The following is a 22,940-nucleotide window of genomic DNA, read 5'->3' as shown; positions in this document are numbered from 1 at the left end:
TTCTGTGACATGCAAGGTATTTCTGTGACATGCTCCTTGATGTTTTGGAAACTATCACCTGGAAAAAATTACAACTCACTTAAAAGAAAAGCACGATAGTGAAGGGTTTATTTGGCCATGACTAAATGCCTCAGTACCAGTTAAATAAACCCCTCACAGGTGTATGCTTTCTCCTACCACAGGTCTTATCTCTGTGGTCTAGAGTAAGTGTAATGCTAGCCAACCCTTCAAAAATAGTTAAAGGATTAGGTATAGGCTGTAGGATCATGTATTTTCCCTTCTTTCAGGTGCAAGGTTCCATCCTACTCCTCAGCTATACCTTAGCTGTGAATGAATTGTCATTCATCTTACATTCAAACTGCATCTCCCTATACAGTACAAATAATCCATAGTTAACCAGAGTACACCAGCATTTAGCAGATTTTCCTTTTATGAAGTCTAGGATTCTCCTTGATACAAACAATGAACCAGACAAAACAAAATTATCCTACCCTTCTTCCAATGAACTCAGGGTGGAGTCCAAGGTTGTCTTTTCCCACCCCGTATTAGTTTCATGGGCTGAACCCTGTTGGGCTGAGTATGTACCACTGGCCAAAGGTCACATGGTAAGCTTCATGGATTGAACATGGTTTAATTGAGGAAGTGCCAATCAGAAATATCAGCTGGAAATTACTTCAAAATTTCATCACTGAGTAGGTACCAAAAGAGCACAGTGAAGGGACCTACTTGCCTGATGTCACTAGGCATTGAGACCCAAAGTATAGCTGCTCCCACACTAGAAGATTGCATATTATGTGGCACCTTTAACAGTGCCAGTTCTGGGGATCAAAGCAGCTGAGTAGGCACACTTGGGGCAAGATGAAGCTGCAAGTAAAGTGGTACCAAGTTGCTAAAGGCTTTACATACTAACAGTAACACCTTGAACTTGGCCTGGTAGCAAGCCGGCAACCAGTGCAGATCTCTGAGTAGAGATGTTACATGCTGAGAGAGTCTCAGTCCTGGCAGCAACCGTGTTGCAACATTCCTCACGAACTGTAGGCTTTTGGATTAATAACAAGGGAAACCCCACACTGCAGCCATCCAATCTTGAAGTCACCAGTGGCTGAACTACCGTGGTCAAGCTCTTGTAGTCCAGGAACAGCCACAGCTGTAGCACCAGTCACAGTTGGTAAAAGACTCTTCTAGCCACTGATGATACCTGGGCCGCCAGGGACAGAGCTGGATACAGAAGCAGCTCTAAACAATGGATGTGATGTTGAATAAAACTGCCAGTATATCAAAAGCCATACTGAAGACTATATGGTAACAGAAGAATGCAGGGAACCAAGCGTAACATGCATTAACAACTTTATTGGGTCTGTAATTAAATGATGAATATTAGTGTGTTATTTAATACTTAATCATAGAATCATAGAGTTGGAAGGGACCCCAAGGGCCATCTAGTCCAACCCCCTGCAATGCAGTAATTTCAGCTAAAGCATCCATGACAGATGGCCATCCAATCTCTGTTTAAAAATCTCCAAGGAAAGAGTGTCAACCACCTCTTGTGGGAGTCTGTTCCAATGCTGAACAACTCTTACTGTCATAAAGTTTTTCCAAATGCTTAAGTGGAACCTCCTTTCTTGCAACTTGAGTCTTATCCTCCAGAACAGGAGAAAACAAGTTGGCTCCCTCTTCCATGTGACAGCCCTTAAGATAACTGCAGATGGCTATCATATCTCCTAATCTGTGGCATATGCATATACTTGAGAGATGAGAGTTCCTAATCAGATTATTCTAAAAGAATATATGTAATTTTTAATGTTGAAAACTTAATTAAAGTCATTAACATAATATACAAACTCCGTGGTGGAGTACAGCCAATCATCCATTGCAGAATCCACAGAATGGAAACAAGATCCAATGCATAATCATGTAATGACAAAGGCGATTACACTAATCCCAAATATTCATTGAAACACGCACACACATATATTAAATGCACAGTGATCATGCTCTACGCTCTTTTTTTGTGGACCAGGGACAGGAAAAGGCTTGCATTTTGCTAAAATAAAGCTGCTACAAAAACAAAGGTAGCTTTGTTTCCTCAACCTAAAGCATAATCATACAAAGTCCATTATTCCAAGTCACCCAAGGTCCTATAACCTGAGTAAAAAAAAAACCTAGCTACTTTGATTTCTCTTGCACATTTCCCATGGAACCTTTTGTGGGTTTGCAGTAGCTGAATTCCTAATTCTTTCAAGTAAATGCTGCTCAAAGCATGGCACTATTTTTAGAGCTAGGAGGGAATAGACGAGGGCCTCAAACATCAGTTTTTATCTTGATGATTTTAAAATATTATAAATGGATTGAGAAGACATAAGGCTGGCAGAGAGTTATGAACAATTCTATGTTAGTAGGAATGCCATTTCTTTATCTGGCCCACGGGACTCTACCCATACAATGCCCCCTTTCCATACAATTCATCGGCATTGCTCCACAGCCTCAACAGAGTCCTTGAATTGGGATACTGCCTCTCGATCATCTGACTGGAAGTGGAGGGATGCATATATAGAAACCTTTGCCTATTGTGTGGCTAGGAGGCCTATAAAAGGTGAGTGTCTCTACTCACATTTGCCTCTTCCCATACCTACTTTCACCTCTGATCTTGCTTACCACTGGTATGCATCTCATGGAAGCAGGCTTATTAGGGAATGTGGCACAAGCTGCAAAAAGTTCCCTATCCCTATCTTAATGCACTATGCCTAAGATAATGGGCTGGATCCAGACTTTACAGCTGCAGGCAGGAGTATCTTGAGTGGCATTTCTCTCAGGGGATGCTCCTACTGTTGGTGGTAAGGGAACTTCTGCCAACTCTCTCCTTCTGCTGCAGCCCCCAGAACCCTCAGAATGATGTAGGACACTGGATTGGGGTTAAAGGGAGAGACAGAATTAGCAAAAGAAGCCTCCCAAAATTCTGCCAGATCAGAAGCCTTCAGTATTGTCTGCCTCAGGTTTGCATAGGTTTGCAAGGCAAGGTATGTTCCAAGAACAAAACTGGGATAAGGGTGCACTAAACATTATAGCAAATGGGTTATGGGGAGAGAGAGCAGCAGCAAAGGTCTCTTTTGTGGATGAAGGACTCAAATATTCTCTTCCCCCATCTTTCCTTTTGCACTTTCTATGGAAGCTTTCTTAACTGGCATGGGTATGGGGAAATTTGGAAAGCCTAAGCATCAGATACATTATTAATAGATGCATTTTACAATCTTGTGCAACTGCCTATTCAGAATTCTGAACAGAATATTTATAAATCCAACTTATTCCAAGGCAGATCAACAGTTTATCTGACCCAGAACTGCCTACCCTGTCCAGCACTGACTTCCCCTAGGACGCCAAAAGAGATATTTCCTGACTTTCCTATTACTAGAGGTCCTTCAGCTGCAGATGCCAAGGACTGAATTTGAAATCAAACATGCAAATCATGGGTTCCATCACTAAACTACAACCTTTTCCTCATTTGTTTTTCTTTAGTAAATTGGCAAGCTTGGCCAGAGACATATGGACAACAAACAGCACTGAAGGTGTTCTGTTTCTTCACCAAAATAAAATTTTAGAATATAAAATCACAGAATGGTAGAGTTGGAAGGGCCCGCAAAGGTCATCCAGTCCAACCCCTTGCAATGCAGGAATATTTTAAGTTGTGTGCAGTGTAGAATGTGGTTGTGTTCATGTCACAAAGATTCACCGGATAGCGGCATATGACAAAGCTTTCTTCCAGGCTATTCCTGAAATTTTTAAGTGCTAGCAGCACTTGTACATTCTTTCGTTACTCCAGAAACTTTGTTTTATTTATGCTTATCTTCAGATTTGCAGATGGTACACTCCCTCTTCAGCAGTGAGGCATGCATATCTTCCATGTTTTCACAGAAGAAAATGAGCCAAAAGTATCCTTACACCACAAGCAAGTCTCACCCTCTTCTCCACCTTGTTAGTCTATTATGTATGGGAGCTATATACAAACATAGCTCTCTTTGGAGAAACCTGTTACAATGTTGTACTATAGCACAAGCGCACTGGGGCTCACCTTCTTTGATCATGTATAAAAGTTCCATAATCCAGTTTACGATTAGGATTTTAAGATGCCCAGAAAAACTTAGTGGGTTTTTCACTTCTGATATGGCAGGAACTTCAGTGCTATAGGTTAGGAATTATTAGGCCTATTAAGATTAGAGAATAAATCCAAAATTTTAGAGTAGATTAGTACATGCAAACCCATTTGGTGAGTAAGGGCTTTAACCATACATATGCAATATCTTTTCATGCCAACAATTGCTCCATTTTATCAATTCTCTATCCAAGGCCCATTGTTAAAGGAGGACATGTTTTAACTCAATTGTCAGACACTGATATTCAAGATGAGTTTTTGAAGGCACAAGCACCATCAAATTTCAAGATCAATCTTTAATAGACTATAATTCTGTTATTTATACTGTTCATGTACAACCTAGCAGAGCGCTTTTTTAAACATTTGTTTCACCATACTTCCAACCTGGGGGCTTCCACGAAATAGTTGCTTGTGAATGTTTAAAACACCAAAAGTAATCAAACCAATGTAGGCACTGACATAAAGAATCTGTTTTTATGTATGCTCAAACAAAGCATGAAGAGCACAGTCACAACATTTGAGATTATGGTAAACACCACTTTGTCAGGATCAATAGGTCAGTATGATCACCACTTTAATATGAAGAATGGCACAGCACTGAGTATGCTATTGTATGCATTGTATAACTTATACAATGTACATTCATATACTCCTGGCAATCTACTTACAGTATTTATCAATCTACCTACAGAATACAACAGGAGGGGAAATAATCAAGTCATATAAATGTACATATATCTATACCTTCCAATTCTTATTAACTTTGATGGTTCAATGCCTCTACAATATAATAGCACAGAACAATTTCTTCCAGAAAACATTATACTGCAAACACTTTTTTTTGTATTTTCCAACAGAGATACTTACTTTAGCAATCTGCAGCAACACAATGCAGTGTTTTATTGATTCAACCATGCTCTAAGGGGGGGCAAAAATAAACATGTTAGTATTTCTACAAAACTTTTACTGCTTAGAATAGAGTGTTAAGGAAGCAAAGTACTTCCTTTGGTTAGTATGTTCATTATCAGTTTAGTACTTATTTGCCATAGATATCTTGTAAGAATTCATTTATGATAACATTTCTGCACTCGAATGAGTGAACAGGGTGGAGAAAATCAGTAACTATTTTGCTAATAGTTTTAATGGATCATTATTTCCCCAATTTATACAGCTAAAGCCACACTGGGAAAGAACATTTGATGGGTGAAAGAAGCTACTTCTTTTTCTAAGAGCAGTTAACTTTAAAGTTAACTGACATCCTGCAGATTATTGCACAAGCAAGATATTGTCTAAACCAGCCTAGGCACCGGTGCCCTGCAAAGGTTTTGGACAAAAGCTCTCCCTGGCCCCAACCCCCTGGGATAATGGGAGCTGTAGCTCAAAATATCTGGAGGGCACCAAGTTGAAAATACCTAAACAATACCTTCACAACAGAAGGATTAGAGCTGCTTTTGTTGCTCAGATTTTATCATTAAGTTATGAAAATACAATAAAATATATACTCCAAAAAGCAACAGGACTAGTAAATGTGTCAAGTTATTTTGTGTCATGCTTTCACAGACCTGACTGTTAAGCAGGTTACCATCAAGCATAAAAATATTCTAAAACACTACTATATTTTCTATTTAATATAAACACGGAACATAATTGTAGGCCACAGTCTCAATCTCCATTTCCATCAAAAGACAAATATGAAGATAATTTGGACCACAGAAGTGAGAGGATGACCCCTCCCTCCTGAACATATGGTACAATTCATTCCCCCTCCTCTAATTAGGTGGCATAAGGAGAAGCAGGTTCTCTGCATTTGCCAGCAGGCCACTTGGGAGATTGGGGGGCAACTGATCTCCCACCATTCCATTCTAAGTGCCTGTCAGCAGAGCAAGTAGCTAAAGAGGAATTAAAGATCCAAGCCAAGCCCTTGAGTTGCTTTAAAATATGTAATGATTAAACACATACTTACACTGGTTGTTTCTTTGAGGTCTTCAATCTTCTGGACCAAAAGAAAAGAAAAGCAAGGTCTTTAGCAATGTGAAGTTACTCATCTTCAAGATTGCTTCTTGTTAGTTATTGTTTATTTAAAACGTTCACATAAAATATAAGCTTAATATATGAAGCAGCACTGTGCAGAGCTATATAGACTAAGCATTGTCTACTCCAACAGCTCTCCAAGATCGAGGGAAAATGTCTTCGCTGCCTCTTGCACCTGAGATCCTGCTGAATGAAAACAACAGGATCCTTACTGCAATCAAACCAGACATATTCCATTATTACACTGTGACCACTTTGCAACCATTTCTAGATAATTAAAAGAGTACCAGGAATGCAATTTGCTTTAGAAAAGAGTTGCCCAACAGCACTAGAAGACCACTTTAAGCAAAGGGTGTGTTGTGCAAATTGTAAGGGTGGTGCTTTTTCTAGCATGATGCACTGTTAAACCGTGCCCTGCTGAACAACCAAAGATTATTAATGCTTGGTTTACATTCCCATCCCACCCTGCAGATAAATAGTCTAAAGAGAAAGCTTGAAAGCAAGTACTGTACAAGGCGGCTTCAACTGAAACATGTTCATCCAGAAAATTTAATCTTCATTCCACATTTATCCCAACTGAAAGTGATATATTTGCATTTGAATCAGTTCAGACACTGTATTCCTATACTTGTGTGTGAAATCAGGCAAGTACAGAATTGTTCAGACAGCGGTGATTCATCTTCATATTGTTAATTGTCATAGTTTGTTTCAAACTGCCTCACACTTGTCCAATACAGTGAAGACTCAAGTCTGCCTTTTCCCCATCTATGTAGACCAAAAACAAACTTTGGTCAAAGCTCAGGTTTGTCTGAAGAAAGATAAACTATAAGTGACACACTAATCCAAATCATGATTTAGCTCTGGGTAGTGCAGCAGCAGGAGGAGAACTAGGGTAGGAGTGCAGCAGCTGTGATCCCCTCTAGGAATCTGCAGTTCGCTCTATATCATTGGCTTAGCATTATGTGTTGTCCTCTTGTGGCATCTATTTTTCTACAGGGTCTATAAATGTGACACTTTCGACACAGCTTTCCATAAAGATTAAAAGGAAAAGAGAAGTGATGTCATGGTTTCCAGTAACATTTCTTTAAACTACATTTCTACAGGAAGCAGCTGCTAGTTGTCTTGAGTCAGGGGAAATAACTACCTTATTGCTTAATCAGAAAATGTCTAGCATTACTGAAGTTGTTAGCCGCCTGGAATGGCTGGGGCAACCCAGAGGGGCAGGGTAAATAATAATAATAATAGTATCATGCTGATTTTAAAGAAATACTTTGGGGTGAGTGTAACTGGAACCTCTTCCTTCTGCATGAGAGGAAGCAGCTTTAAAATACTGAATGCCAGAACAAATCAGGAAGAAAACAGCTCATCCGTTGCAACACTAATCTGCCATTACAACAAATTAAGACTAGAGGCCAAACAAGTACAAGGTCACACCCCAGCGGCAAGATTGTATAATGATAAGACAGTGCCAAGTGCTAGATTACAATCTAAAATATGAAGTACAGTTAGCAAATTACCCTGTTCTAGAACACAAAAAGCCAGCTACATGGCTAGTTGGTTTAGAATCATTCTAACAGTGCTGGAAGTTATTGCAAAGAGAGGCCCAATTACTTCTCAATAATTGACTAAAGCGTGAACTTAATTTTATTCGAATTGGATATATAATTTTACCTGACATGTGTAGAATCATAGAAATGTAGAGCTGGAAGGGACCCCAAGGGGCATCTAGTCAAACCCACTGCAACCAACAACCTTCTGGTTAACAGTCAGACGCCTTGTCATTTTATGCTCCTTATTTCATCCTTACATTACATATTTCATTAAGCCCTATGAACTATGCTAATGGTACAATAGTTCATGAAAAGTGAGTGGGGCACAAGGCATTGCTAACTGAACTTCCAATAACTGACTTCTCCAGGAAGCTCACAGAGAGAAAATATTTAAAACAACTGCAGCATGAAACTTATTGAAATAAAAGGATAAAACCTTTTCTATGGCTCTCCAAGCTTGTTTTCATCTTTTTAATTATATTCCACTGTAATGGAACAATTGAAGACCTGTTAGCAATTATTATTACAAGTGTTTTCCGTCCCAACAACTAAAAAAAATAAAAATCTATAAAGCAACGCTCAATGCTAGTTATCAGCTGTATATAAAAGGAGTGCTTAAATTGCATTTTAGACAATTACAGGAAGGCTGAAAAGTGAACTTCAGGGAGAGGAAGAAGCAACATCTATATAAAAAGTATACTTGCTTTTCTCTGTTCGTCATCTTTGCAGTTCTGAAGCTTTTCATCAAAGAGCTAAAAAGAAAAAGGCACACAGTATCAAACATTGCTAGTAAAGCTTTTAAAATGCAAACAGGATAGCAATTTATTTATTTATTTTTTAAAAATCCAGAGTCTGCTGATCATTTGATTCCATCTTACCAGAAACATGTTTAAATTACCAGTGGTCTTAATCACCAGTATTTCACACAAAAATAATAATCAATATCACATACTAAGTCAGGAAAGATGTTTTGTCTTTAACCCAAACATGAAACTATTTGGAGGGGATGGGGGCTTCTTTATGATTGCAGAATTACATTTTAAAAAAGCCAAAGAAAGTGCTTAAAATTGTTCTGCGTTCTGTTGTTTCTGTCTCCTTAATTATCTGTTTCCAGTCAATATAATGTCTGAGCTAAAGATCTTTAGACAGTTTCTTTACAACACAAAATAATGTGCTGCATGTAAAGCAGAGATGGAGACTCTGTGTCCCTCCAGATGGAGTTCAATGATAATTCCCTTCAGTTCCAGCCAGCATGGCCAAAGATCAGGGATGGTGCCAGTTGGAATCCAACAGCATCTAGAAGGTTACAGGCTAGCCACCACTCTGTAAATGATTGAATAAGCTTTAAGCCTTCAAGGCATGCAAAACAGAACCTCTCTTGCACATATTTTTACTTCTCAAATGCTTACCCCATTTCAAAGATTAAATATGTTAAACATATCAAGGATAAATCACAAGGGCAACATTTACTCTCTCCCTCTCCTAATATATATAATAAACAGTACAAAAAAACCAAAAAACTGAAACCATTTCAAGTATGCTTGTGATCCAAGTCTCTACAGTTGACTTGTGTCATAGATGACTGGGAAATTTTAGGTTTTGCCTGATTTTTAGTTTTAATTCAGTATTGTACAATTTAAAGATTGCACGACACAAATTAGATTGTATTCAAGCTACTTATCGCTCCTAGCTTAGTTTCACTGTTCTAAGGAACAAGTTAGGAATGAAGAACTTGAATACTGAAATCTTCATCCAGACTCCCTAGCCAGTGGTGTCCAAACTTTTTTCAAAAAGGGCCAGATTTGATGAAGTGAAGGCCCGTGAGGGCCAACCAAAGAGCCAACCAAACTTGTTAACCTTTTTTAAGGATTGAAGTTATTGAGGGGTTTTTTAAGTTTAGTTAGGATTTTACCCCAGGAAATAAACTACCACAGGAGCCGGATTAAACCGACTGGCAGGCCGGATTATGCCCCCAAAATGGACTTTGGACATGCCCGCCCTATAGTCTTTTAGCAGGAACTGCTGTTAAATTTCTGAAACCCATCTAACTACTTAGCGAAAACATGGATCAATGAGCTTCAATGATGACAATCTTTCATAACCCATTTATACCATGGAGGTTAGGGAGAAATCAAAGTGCATCTTTACTAGATTATTGTAAGTCCGGTTACAATAGCAAGTTCAACATACCTTCAATTGGTCTATCAAAATTTGTAGATAAGCATCAGCTTCTGTAAGTTTTTTATCAAAATCTTGGACACTGGGAACAAATCCAGGATCCACACCCTATGTAAGAGAAATGCATTACATTTGAACATATTTACAGAACACACAGAACAGCACCTCATTAGCTGCAAGATTGAACTGGGCAAATTTCAAAACCATGGAATAACCTGCCTAGATACACTTTAAAGAATGAAAAAGGCTAGAACATTATATTATTCCTACAGATATATGTCAGCATAGTGAAATGATTAACTCACTGCGAGGACTAGGGGTCTCCTAGCACTATTCTAAAGCCTAAATATTATGTTCCTGTGAGGTTAACTATTTTGCTATGTAAGCCACATCACAGCAAACTTGTTACTAAGGTGAAGCATCCAATACTCTCCCAACTAAAGTTTCCTTGTAAAACCAGGCCTTACAAATGAATTCTCAAATAATAGAAATAGAAGCAACAATCCAGAGCAGCTCAACTGTTCAAGCCTATACGTGTTTACTCTGAAAGAAGTCCCGCAGTGTTCAATAGATCATATCCCCAGGATAAACACACACAAGACTGTGCTGAAAATCTACACTGGATTGTGACCACAGATGAATAAAGAAGAAAGGGTATTTCCACACCTCTGCTTTTTTCCTGCTTTTTCATTTACTTCATTTAAACAGCCTCTCTTATCCTCCTCCAAAATGGATAAAAAGGTAAAGGTAAAGGACCCCTGACACTTAAGTCCAGTCGCAGACGACTCTGGGGTTGCAGCGCTCATCTCGCTCTACAGGCTGAGGGAGCCAGTGTTTGTCCACAGACAGTTTTTCCAGGTCATGTGGCCAACATGACTAAGCCCCTTCTGTCACAATGGAACACCAAAACCTGAGCACACAGAAACACCGTTTACCTTCCCGCAGAGCGGTACCTATTTATCTACTTGCACTTTGGGTGTGCTTTTGAACTGCTAGATTGGCAGAAGCTGGTCCCAAGCAACGGGAGCTCAGCCCATCGCGGGGATTTGAACCGCTGACCTTCTGATCGGCAAGCCCAAGAGGCTCAGTGGTTTAGACCACAGCGCCACCTACGTCCCTTCCGAAATGGATATAAGGCTTAAAAAGTTATTGCCAACTAGAAAGGCACACTTTGGACAGAACATCAAGCACATGAACTGATACATGTAAATCTATAATTCACTATGTCAAGATCCCTTGTTAGGAATTACATGGAGGGTGTTTAAAATTTCTAGGTTTTATGATTGCGGATGAGAAGTAGACAAACAGAAATTCATTATGTCTTCAATTCTCACAATTTAAAAGCTATAGCGTAGGTGTTTTAAATGCTAAGCAACCTCCACTTTTAAGAGAAGCAATTTTAGAAGACGCATACTTTAACAAAAAATATTTGAGGAACAGAAGATTCCTAACAGAATCCAAACTGTCACTCTTTCACTTCCCTGCATCTGTTTCCACAATAATGTGACCTCTAGTGAAATACGTGCAGTGCTTCTATCATAGCTATCTATCACATGCATGTAAATGACATAAAATGCTACAAACTTCATTCAGTTTTAAATGTTAGTTAACTCATTTACATTTTATGTATTTCAGTGAGCATTTGCATTATTTCCAATGAAAACGAAGTTAAATATACTCAAGTCTTAGAGGTATTAAAAAAGTAATTAAGCTATTAGCATTATGTTACAAGTTCTGCACTACATTCCTTTTTAAACTAGTATGATTACTAGGCTATTTAAGTACCTCAGCTTTCATCAGAAAGCATTTCTACCTGGCCAGGTTATATAAAAGAGGCCTTATAAGCTCACTCAGAACATGAGAGCCGATTGTGACCTCTGAAATGCATAAATTCCCTCTGAAGTACCACAGAAGTGCACACTGAATGATCAAAATGGCCACAGAACAGTGCTTGAGTCCCTTTGGGCATCCTGTACATTTGTTACTCTTTCCTTCCTGTGAAATGCCTAAAGGTATGTGATCCTTGTTAGATATGTGATCCTTGTTATTTCCTGTAGAAGTCTGAATGATCCTTAAAATGAACTGGGATGTTTGCCCCACATTATGTAACATTTAGGACATAGCATGACCACTACAAGAAATACACTACAAATGCTACCTGCCCAACGTTGCTTCACCAGCAAGTATTTGGCTCTTGAAATTCTTTAGAAAAATATCAGGGTCTACACATCAACTGTAGTGCCTACCCTCTGGCCATTGTTTCTAGTACCAATTTTCCTAATCTGCAAAGAAATACACCCACTTTCCAGAGAGTCATGGAAACATGTTGGGCATATGCTGAAGGAACGAAGGATCACAAGATCCTTTAGTTGTGGGAAGCATATCTAATCACCGGGAGAGATTGGCTTCCATGTCCATTCTGAGCTACAGGACCAAGTTTCTATGACCTCTTGGAAGTAACATGCATTTCAGTATGTCTTCTTATTTGAATAATGTTGTATGCTTTAACAGTGTACACTACCTTGATGTTCTATGACACAGCGGTATAGAAATCCTTTTCTAAATACAATGTAACTCAAACCTACATACTGTGAAAGAAGCTGATTTCAATGGGATGTGAAGAAATGAAAACTAAGTTTCCTGCAGCCGAAATACGAACTAGGCTAACCATCGAGTGGGTTTTAGAAACGATCTCCTATATCACGGTCGAGATGATCAAACTGGAACTGCTTGTTTTTAAACAGCAAAGTCAGTGACAGTAATTAGCCACTTCCACCAATGGCAGACAATGGAGCCTGCCGGACTGAAATCAGGCAGAGCTGCTGGGGGGGGGGGGGGGTGAATGCGCCCCATGGTGTAGCGCGCACACAAGCGCCGCGCTCTTCCTCTCCAGCGATCAATGGCTAGAGCTGCTGCGTGCGATCCCCGGCCCCGGCTGCAGGTACAGGTTCAGGGCCGCGGGATTCGCAGCACGCACCCTCTCCTCCCCACCCACCCCGATTATACACGGGGTCGACCACAGAACCCAGGCGTCCGGGTAGGCCTCCGTAAGCGCAGGCCGACGGAGATCGAGGGCGCCCCCTCCTGCCAATGTCGACGCTGCGCCGCCCCAACGCCCGGCCGTACTCACGCAAGCCATGCTTCCTCCCCTCCCGGGCACGCTGCCGGGCGGGGTCTGTCGTCGGCTGGGCCCCCTGCCCGCAGGGAAGCCGCGTCGCCAGCCCGCCGCTCGCAAGCAGCGAGCCTCTCCTTCGCACCGGGGCGGCTCCCGATTGGCTGCGGGTCAGGTGCCTCTCAGCCCGGCCCTTTCCTCTCCCCCGCCCCGCGCACCGACTGAGAGGGGGACGCATAATAGCCATACACACCGGGCGGCTTCCTTCCAGCCGGCGCCGCCGGCTTCCTCCCGCTTTCTCTCGAGGGCATCCTTCGTCCCGCGAATCTCCCGCCTTCAGCGGTAGCCTCCACCCAGCAAGGCTGCAATCGGGGCAGGAAAACCAAATCGCCACGCGCTGAAAGGAAGCCCTGATTGGAAGGGGAGCTGCCTTGGAAGCCGCAGCACCGACTGACTACCCAGTGGGCTGCTTGGAGTCTAACCTCACGCGCAGCGCCACGGAGGACACGGGCTCATCCGGATATTTCACCCGCCCCCTGCCTTCTTGCATCATCTGAAATGCCTCCGGCAGCTTTCTTGTTATTGGCTACAGCGCTGATCGCTCTTTTCCATTTCGCAATCCTGACCCCCGTTTTACCTACGAGCGGACTTACTTCTGAGCAGGCATGGCTAAGATGCTAAGACTAACTTTTCGCATCCGCCTAGATTTCTGTAGCTCACTGTCCTTCACCACGTTTAAGCGTAGCGTGTACACAGTTTCTGCAGAATACTAAACGCAGTTAAGAACCTTTGCAAGGCTAGGGCTGCGAATCCTGACTATTTGGAACTAGGTATCACTGGCGTGGATCCAGGCTAAGACCAACTCCACTCTGCGCATCGGGGGTTTTCCGCCCAGCAGCCCCTTACACAGTCTGGAAAGCCGCCCCTGTCAAAGGAATCTTCACCATAGCATGAGGCGGGGCTGAGGCCATAGGAAAATCTAGTTCCCCCGATTTCCAGCACCTTTTGAGGGGGGGCGACACACGGAGCAGCCATGAGAAGGAAGGGGAGCAGAAAACATCACCTGGCCTGAATGCAGCTTAAGCCCAAGTAAAGCATGCTTCATTACCAAGCTGCCATTTTCAGACGTTTCTCACTTGAAACGTCACTATGATTGATGCCCATTAATATTAGACAGTTGTGCCTCTGCATTTGCTCAATAGCTTCAATATTAAAGTGCACCTGCTGTTCTCCATAGTTGGTGCCAGTGTCTCCAAAGCAATCCCTTTCTGTGATAGCACCTTGGAGTGGCTAATATTCTCAGGAGGAATATTTACATAGCAAAGGCTTCAAAGCAAGAATATGCAGGTTTAGTTTTGTTTGGTTCCCTTTCCCCTTCTGCCAATATGCAGACAGCACTAATTTCTCCATCATTATGCACTACAAAAACACAGGAGTTGGGATATGTTTCTGTATAGTTCAGTGTTCTTTGTATGCTACCATATGCAATGCTTGATAAGCAAGAATTTTGGCAAAGAGTACAGGTTCATTATTTGGATGAACTGGAGATCCAGAGGTGCAGTGACTTGAAGATTCCTGTAATGATCTTAACATTGCCTCCATTCTATGTTATTTTTTAAATCCAAGGCTTTGTTTCAGGTAAAGAAAATAGAAATTAAAACTGCGAACAGGTCGTTGAGTAGAGTCCACATAACAATCATCACAGGACTCTTCCCGTCATTGTATTCTTAGATCTCCAGTTCAGTTACAAAGGTTTCTCATTCACAGACCGGCAATAATAAATGTAAAATTTATCAACTGAGGTGCTATATTTGCAAGATGGAGACATGACATATGGTTTAATTTCACAATAAATGTAAGAACAAATCTACACTCATGGAATAGAGATTAGTATGGATTACATTTTATACAGGTATTATGCAGAACATAAACCGACTAACGCACCTGAAGCTGAAGAGTATGACGAAGGATGGTTTCCTCTAAAGCATGAATCCATTTCTCTCTCTCATCAGCATCTCGAGCTGGAAGAGTATTAAAAATATACTTAAGTGGCCTTAAAGAAACAACTGGAAACTTAAACCAATCCCAGGTCAGTAATAAAATGTCCTGTTAGTTAAGCAAAGCTAATCAAATGAAAATTGCTTGCTGAGAGACAAGCCTACATTATAGCTAATGAGAAAGTTTGAAGATACTGTGAAAAATAAGTACCTGACTGAAATCCGAACACATTTTTAATGGCAACTACAGTAGAAATACTCCTGAATATTAGTTAAACTGAAATAATTCACAATTCCATACTAGTATGTCCCAAGCAATAGCTATCAACTTGTGCTTGTAGCCATCTTAAGCCATCTTCAAGGTCCTCCATTTATAAAATGACAAGACAGCCAGACAGCTGCAATGCTCCCATCCTGTCTATAATATTTCTAGTCCACATTATATTACTTATTTTAGAGAATGGAGCTAGTTTTTACATAGTTCACTTACATGGTAATTTCCAGCAGTTCTACTTTCATTTTAAATGCATCCCAAAAATCCTATACATAAAAAGCAAGCTCCGGCATTCAAGATATCACAAATCTAGCATGAAAGAAACATGGATTCCAGACCAGTTCATGCGGATTAAGAGGTGGGACTATGAAGGTAACAGCTGCCTCAGAACAAAGTAAACAAGCTGCAGTCTGGGAATAGCTGAAAGTGGAGAAGGTACAGCATGAATATGCTATCAGAAGTCCTGCACTATAGGTACCTCCTTTGCTGAGGCCCTCTGTGGTTTTGACATTCTGCTATTCTTAATGATAACTGAGTCAAAATTGAAACTGATAGGATCTTCAGAGTTTATTGGAAGTACATCTGCACACTTCTAAGCAATAAAAAGTCTTTTAAAAAAGGGTATGTAAATAAAGTGCAAAGGTGGGCAATAATTCAAATGGTGAAATTTTGTTTTCATTCAGTGAATCAAGCACAGATATAGTAATCAAAATAGCTCACTCAGTGCAATAGATATCTGGGGGAAGAATCACAGTTAAGCAAGCAAAGATGCTGAAACATTGGCCTGCCTCCAGTCCAGTCACCCTAACTCAAAGATTCACAGCTGTCTGTTTCACAGATGAAGTAGGTCAATACTCTGCCAAGAAACTGAAAAAATCAGCATGTGATATGTGAGCCAGGAAGGAGTTTGGTGTACTCCTAAATACTGCCCACACTTCTATGGGAAGGATGTGGTCACACTTCAAGCATCCTGAAACTAGTCTGCTTATAACAAAGTCCTATGGCACTTTAAAGATTAACAAGTTTATTCTGGCATAAGCTTTAGTAGCAGGAGCAGCTACAATATTAAAAGCAGCTTCTAATACTGTTAGGTTTATATATGTAATTAATAAAAAGACAACACACATCTAGGTCCTGCAAAGCTCACAGGGTCAAATCACTGCTTGATCATGAAGCTCAGTGTATGAGTGTTCACACAGATGGGTCCAAAAGTCAGTAAACTACGTAGATTCAAAATGCTGTAAACAAATGTTACATTCACATTTGCCATAGCAATTACATCAAAGCAGCTATTTACGTTACTGCAAATATTCAGATTTATCCTGGTATGTTTAGCCTTTTAATTATCAGTGCATATTTTATTGCGGTACTGCATCAATATTGCAGCCTTGTAGTAGCTAAGTGACAGTTCAATTTATGGAAGCAATATTACAGTGTTGTTCATATTACCCAGTGAGGGAATAGATGAACTGTAGACAGAACAGGCCCACAAAACCAAGATAAACATCACGAATCCCTAGAGACTGCCAAGAGCCAGCAGCCTTCTCAAGCTAGAACTAAGCATTAAAACTGAGGTATGATTCACAGCTCATTTTTCCCTCTGGCACCATAACAACTAGAGATAAAATTTTGATATTATGTCAGTATGATGTCAAGCTTCCCCCATCTCCACAAGTGGCAGCCTATGAAATGGAGCAGGGGTGGGATGTCTGTCAGTACAGTCATGTTACAACATAATAATAATAATAATAATAATAATAATAATAATAATAAATTTTATTTATATCCCGCCCTCCCCAGCCGAAGCCGGGCTCAGGGCGGCTAACAACACTAAAACATATATATCACACATGGAGGAGGGGGCAGATTACAAACTTCAACAGCCCCATAGTAAAATATGTTACTGTGACCAGGTAAGAAATTATGAAGACATGCATAAGTACTACAAGGTCTGAATCAACCCAAAAGGGTAGCAGTTTTCTCATTGGCTAGTGTTGGACAAAAGAGCACCTAATCACCATTAAAACCCTGATTTCTAGGTACCACAATAGAGCCACATATACTTCAACTAACTAACTAATGGAGGTTCATCTCTATTAATTATAAACCAGTGTTCCACTAATCCCTATGTCAAAGGTACTGATTCTTGGTCTTCCTAAATTTAGTTTCAGTATGCTTGCTTTTAGTTCCAACCACTGAATAAACACAGATAATACAGGTCTTAGGGCATGTAAAAGTGGTGATACTGAGCTCTTTTGTCAGTCAGATGATGAAATGATGACACCCAGCAGCATCATATACTTGTTTAACAGGATTGGAAACAGGAGCAAACGCTGCAAATTTGGCACAGGAAAGATAAGCAACCATTACTCACTGGGGCCTCCCTCCCAGGAATCTGCAGGCACAGACTGGAAATCTACCCCACCCCAATAGATTTCTCAGCATCATCATCAAAATTTCAGACACACAATCAAGTGATGAATGTTAGCAATCCTGAAAAGAGCAACTCAAAAGCCATCTCATTTAACCCCCGCCAGTGCCCGCAACTGCACAAAGGCTGCATCTCAAGGTAGTGTGAGAGTCATGATCGAGAACTCTTGCAGTAGCACCTAAGCCCTACATATCAATTTGGGACAATGGATATATATTTATTATTTTAAACTTGCCCATTGGTATTCACCATGCTGAGGATTAACATACAGGCACACTACTCCATGATCAAAGTATCATTTCCATTACTGAACCATATCTGAGTTAAGAGGCCTCCTAAAGGTAAAGGTAACGGGACCCCTGACCATTAGGTCTAGTCGTGACTGACTCTGGGGTTGTGGCGCTCATCTCGCTTTATTGGCTGAGGGAGCTGGCATACAACTTCTGGGTCATTTGGCCAGCATGACTAAGCCGCTTCTGGCGAAACAGAGCAGCGCACGGAAACGCCGTTTACCTTCCCACTGGAGCGGTACCTATTTATCTACTTGCACTCTGATGTGCTTTCAAACTGCTAGGTTGGCAGGAGCTGGGACGGAGCAATGGCAGCTCACCCCGTCGCGGGGATTCGAACCGCCGACCTTCTGATCGGCAAATCCTAGGCCTCCTAGTTTGTGCCAAAAGGCACAAAGTACATGATGGGTCCTGAAGTTACCGAGCCATTGCATGCTCAGCAACCTTCCAAAATATCAACTCATTTGGAATTGTATCCAACTAAATCATTTTGTAGGGACGCAGGTGGTGCTGTGGGTTAAAGCCTCAGCGCCTAGGGCTTGCCGATTGAAAGGTCGGCGGTTCGAATCCCTGCGGCGGGGTGCGCTCCCGCTGCTCGGTCCCAGCGCCTGCCAACCTAGCAGTTCGAAAGCACCTCCGGGTGCAAGTAGATAAATAGGGACCGCTTACCAGCGGGAAGGTAAACGGCGTTTCCGTGTGCGGCTCTGGCTCGCCAGAGCAGCGATGTCATGCTGGCCACGTGACCCGGAAGTGTCTCCGGACAGCGCTGGCCCCCGGCCTCTTGAGTGAGATGGGCGCACAACCCTAGAGTCTGTCAAGACTGGCCCGTACGGGCAGGGGTACCTTTACCTTTAAATCATTATGTGCATGGAACAATTTCTGTGAGAACATTGGAACTTCTTGCTCTCTTTTCTTACTCATCACCAGCATTGTCCCCAAATCTAATCTGGATGATTAGTAGAACCACCAGAGTAAATATGATGAGTGTACAGGAGGAATAGGCAAAGAGAAGTTTCGTTTCATGCAGACAATTGTTTAGTTAAAGACAGCTTTTGGAAAATAACACAGAAAGAAACTGAAGAAAACTAATTTACACATAATTAGAAGCTATCCTGTGCTCTAAGCTTCCTGGAGGAAAACATTTAAAACCCCCTGCCCCAAAAAGAGCAGTTTTCCCTAGTTGTCTCTTACCAAGCAGGGCTGCTGTTGCATTAGCCATTCACTTACATGCTTCCTCTGGTGACCCCTGATGTCATTAACTGACATGTCTGAAACTCCCATCATTGCAAGAAAGGCTTTAGCTATGGTTTCTGCCTGTTGCATGGCTGCTAAGAGCAATTCTCAGGGACTATTTTAAAAGGAGGATAAATGGATGATGGCGATAAAGGGACTACTTTGTAGTACACTGTGACTATGCTGTGAAACACTGAACAAAGTTGTTCCACCTTGGTTTCCACAGCAATTACAAATTCAGGGAATGTATAATTGAGGACTGCTTGGTGTGTGGATTATTTAAAGTTTGCATAGCTTGAGGATATGGACAGGATTCATAGACACTGTCTTCATTGCAGGGGGTTGGAGTAGATAACTCTTAGGGTGCCTTCCAACTCAACAATTCTGATTCTATAAACAGAACAATTCTATGCCTCCTATGTCATGAATATTGATGCTTTGGTAATGCAAAAGTCCCACATCTAGCCACAACTCAGAAGTGAAGAGAGGGTTGTGTGGTCTCTCAGCAAGCACAAAGGCAGGCAATATTAGGGAGACCTCCTCCCAAAAAGAAGTTTCCAGTATAAAAATATGTATAGGATCCATTTTCTGTGGGCAGGCTACATTTAACATTACAATAAGATAAATTTAGTGAATATATTATGCTTAATGGATATATTTCAGATTTGAGAATATTACTTCAGAGATTTAGGTTAGGGGTGGGAATCTGTGACCCGTAGTCTAATTTCATGTGTCCCTATGCACTTTGAGCTCTTTTCCCACCCACTGCTCACATATGGCTCCTAACAGATTGCCCTTGAAATAATATGCCCCCTTCAGAGTTCTTCATCCCTAACGTATACTAAGTTCACTGCAAGGATTCTCTACTTCAGTTTATCCCTCCAAATATCAACAGAAATTTTGTCTCAGAATAAAGGTTTCTCTGTTACTGAACAATGGACCATCATGTATCAGTAACTGTGACATTTATAAAGCATACCTCCAATGGATCTGCAGAGAAGACAAGATCGTCTTTAAACCCAATGACAAATGTGGCACTAGTTATGGTGCTAAAAATGCAAGCTTTTATCTATCTGAAGGCGCAATATAACCAAATAAGGGAAGGTTCTTGAGGATGACATCAGAACATATTTCAAAAGCCATACAAGTATTTTCAGACAAAAAAATTACAACGTAGCAAAGGATGAAGTGTTCTTCATTTTCTTATTAGAAAAGTAGTGTTCAGTTGGGCATAGGCAGGGCCAGGATTAGCAAAGCAAGCGGGCCCTCATATCTGGCTCCAGTTGTAGTGAGGGAGGGAGGATGTACAGGTAAGGAATGGCATTATGATAAGAGACTAGAATTCTCGTTCCTATTCCAGTTTACCCCAATCCATCAAATTCAAATGAAGGCACTGAGAAAGGACAGCTAGACGCTCCAACACTAGTAAAGCCTGTCCTCCCTCAAAGAGGGCACGTGTTGCGGTGAGACCTGGAGACTGACCTCCTGTGTTGTGGGTGGGTATATTGGACAAGCCACAACAACCAATTGGTAGGTCCCTCGTTGCTGGGTTCAGTGGCGTAGCGTGGGTTGTCAGCACCCGGGGCAAGGCAAGTAATTTGCGCCCCCTAACCCGTGGATTTGCGCCCCCTAACCCTAACCCCCAGATGTTGTGCCCGGTGCGGCCGGCCCCCCCTGCACCCCCCACGCTACGCCACTGGCTGGGTTTAATCTGGCCAATGGGGTGTAGTCTAAACAGATCAAGGGACCTATATATGCCTATGCACGTGACCCAGAGCTTCCTCTTTCGGCTCATGAATCGGAACACCTGCCCACCTCTCCCTATATTTAGGATATTTTGCGACTGACCTTGCTATGCCATCGTGTGTCATCTGTCGTTGGGACAGGGGCACGGAAGAATTTTCCCCACTTGGCTGACTGGTTGTTGCCATTTGGGTTTTGCCTGCCACGTAGCAAATCGTCACAACTTGTAAGGTTGTGGATAGGCACTGGTTCAGGTGACAGGGATGGGAGAACGGTCTCGCCATCCCTATGTGAAGGGTATTCCATTAAAGGAATCTAGGGACTCAACTTGGTTTGGTCAACCCCCAAAAGGTGGTTGTTCCCGTGCCTGAGTCCAGGGGAGCATCTAGGGAGTGGACATAGTCCGTTCCCGGGCTTTCTGCCTACCTCAGGTGTTCACCCTTGGCTGACCTATGATAGAGCTCTGGGTCAGCGCTACCTACAAGGGTGCAGGGAGCTAGTTGAACCAGAGCCTATACAACCACTCACTTTCTGTAATAAAGTTGTGGCCTAAATTCTGCCAAAAACCAAACTAAAATTTGAGTTAAATGTGTCTTTATTTAGGGGGGAGGTCTCTGGGTCTGAACACGCAAATGGCCAATTATATTCACAACTATCTAATAAAAAGAAACTTTCAGGTGACAAAATTGGTTAGGCACAGTTACATCATTCCTGCTTATGAGTAAGGCCGAATGATTTCCAACAACAAAGACCTCACAAGTTAGAGCAAGAAAACAAAGTACATAGGACATAAAGTTCTACATTTATTCAGCATAAAATACTATGCATACTTTCAAATGTTAAGTAGTTCTTCTGCCGCTTGAAATAATGTGCAAGCACTGTGATTCAAGCAAGTTAGTATTTTATTATTATTATTTTACTATGGGGAAGGGCCTACTAGAACATGCAGTGAATGCAAGCATTCAGTATTAACCAGCACCTTGATCCAGCAGTTTCCTGGTGGTGCAGAAACAGTAACATGCACACTAAGCCCCCTGTCATAAAGCTCTTCTCCACTTGCCTCAGTACGGGGGAGACTACCCCAACAATAGGAACACTGGGCATAACGTTACATTGATAAAGGCTCACAATATTCAGTATCAGCATTGGCCATATACTCTGAATAAATCTGTACTTGTAATCTCAGCTCTTGTAAATATACTAAAGTGAACCAACATTTGATAAAAATGCTACATTCCATAGGATGCATGTCATCATACAAACTGTATGTGTTGCATACAGATACGATTTTTTAATGTGCATTTTATTTTACATTCAGTCTTAAATTGATAATGCACCATTGATATTCGTAACTTCTAGTACACATCAGTAACCACTAATCCATATAAGAGCAATTTCCTAACTATGGATTGCCATCTAAAATAATTTACTTCTAAAAAAATGCACCATCATCTTCAATACCTACACAAGCCAGCAGAAATGCCAAATCATAGAAAACAATAAATTTCAATGAATTAAGCCAAGACCCTTTAGATACCATGTAAGATGAATATGTTATTTAAAGGCAGCATTATTAAATACTACTTTGTTCTGCTATAAGGTGTTTATCTCTCAAGGCTTTCCTTTCTGCAGGCAGCGAACACAAAAGCTAGAGGACTGCTGCAAAATTAGAACTGCAGAAGGTATTCCTTTAATAGCTGCAGTTTTCTACTGCAGATTTCACCCTTTATCTGCATCACGATACACAATACAGCTGCTACTTTTTGAAGAATGCATGTGATGTGGTCTGTTTGTATTAACAATTAATTAGTTTGCTCTCAAGAATAAGTTAAGAATATGTCCTCTTTTTGTGTGGAGCTGTAAAAAATTATTAATGATGCTTAATGCAGCTACTAAAAAGCCACATGACAGCAGAGTCATTAAGACACCATAGCAGAGGATAAACATATACACA

General features: G+C 41.3%; 1 protein-coding gene across 6 annotated transcripts in view; it reads right to left on the bottom strand.

Annotated features, from left to right (window-relative positions):
- The window catches only part of OSBPL9 (oxysterol binding protein like 9), a 60,432-nt gene that overhangs the window by 17,500 nt on the left and 19,992 nt on the right, over positions 1-22,940 (bottom strand). For 2 of the 6 annotated variants that reach the window (XM_079980304.1, XM_079980299.1), the window contains exons 4-8: positions 14,963-15,039; positions 9,919-10,014; positions 8,433-8,480; positions 6,111-6,140; positions 5,015-5,065 (exon numbers count right to left, since the gene is read on the bottom strand). In XM_079980304.1, coding sequence (XP_079836430.1) covers positions 5,015-5,065; positions 6,111-6,140; positions 8,433-8,480; positions 9,919-10,014; positions 14,963-15,039 — 302 coding nt within the window. Of the gene's footprint in view, positions 1-5,014; positions 5,066-6,110; positions 6,141-8,432; positions 8,481-9,918; positions 10,015-13,036; positions 13,183-13,271; positions 13,450-14,962; positions 15,040-22,940 lie in introns of those variants that run through there. The other 4 variants (XM_079980300.1, XM_079980301.1, XM_079980303.1 and 1 more) reach the window with 3 other exon arrangements.

This window comes from Podarcis cretensis, assembly GCF_951804945.1.
Source record: "Podarcis cretensis genome assembly, chromosome: 6".
NCBI classification, from domain to species: Eukaryota; Metazoa; Chordata; class Lepidosauria; order Squamata; family Lacertidae; genus Podarcis; species Podarcis cretensis.
This window is presented reverse-complemented; position numbering and strand designations above follow the sequence as displayed.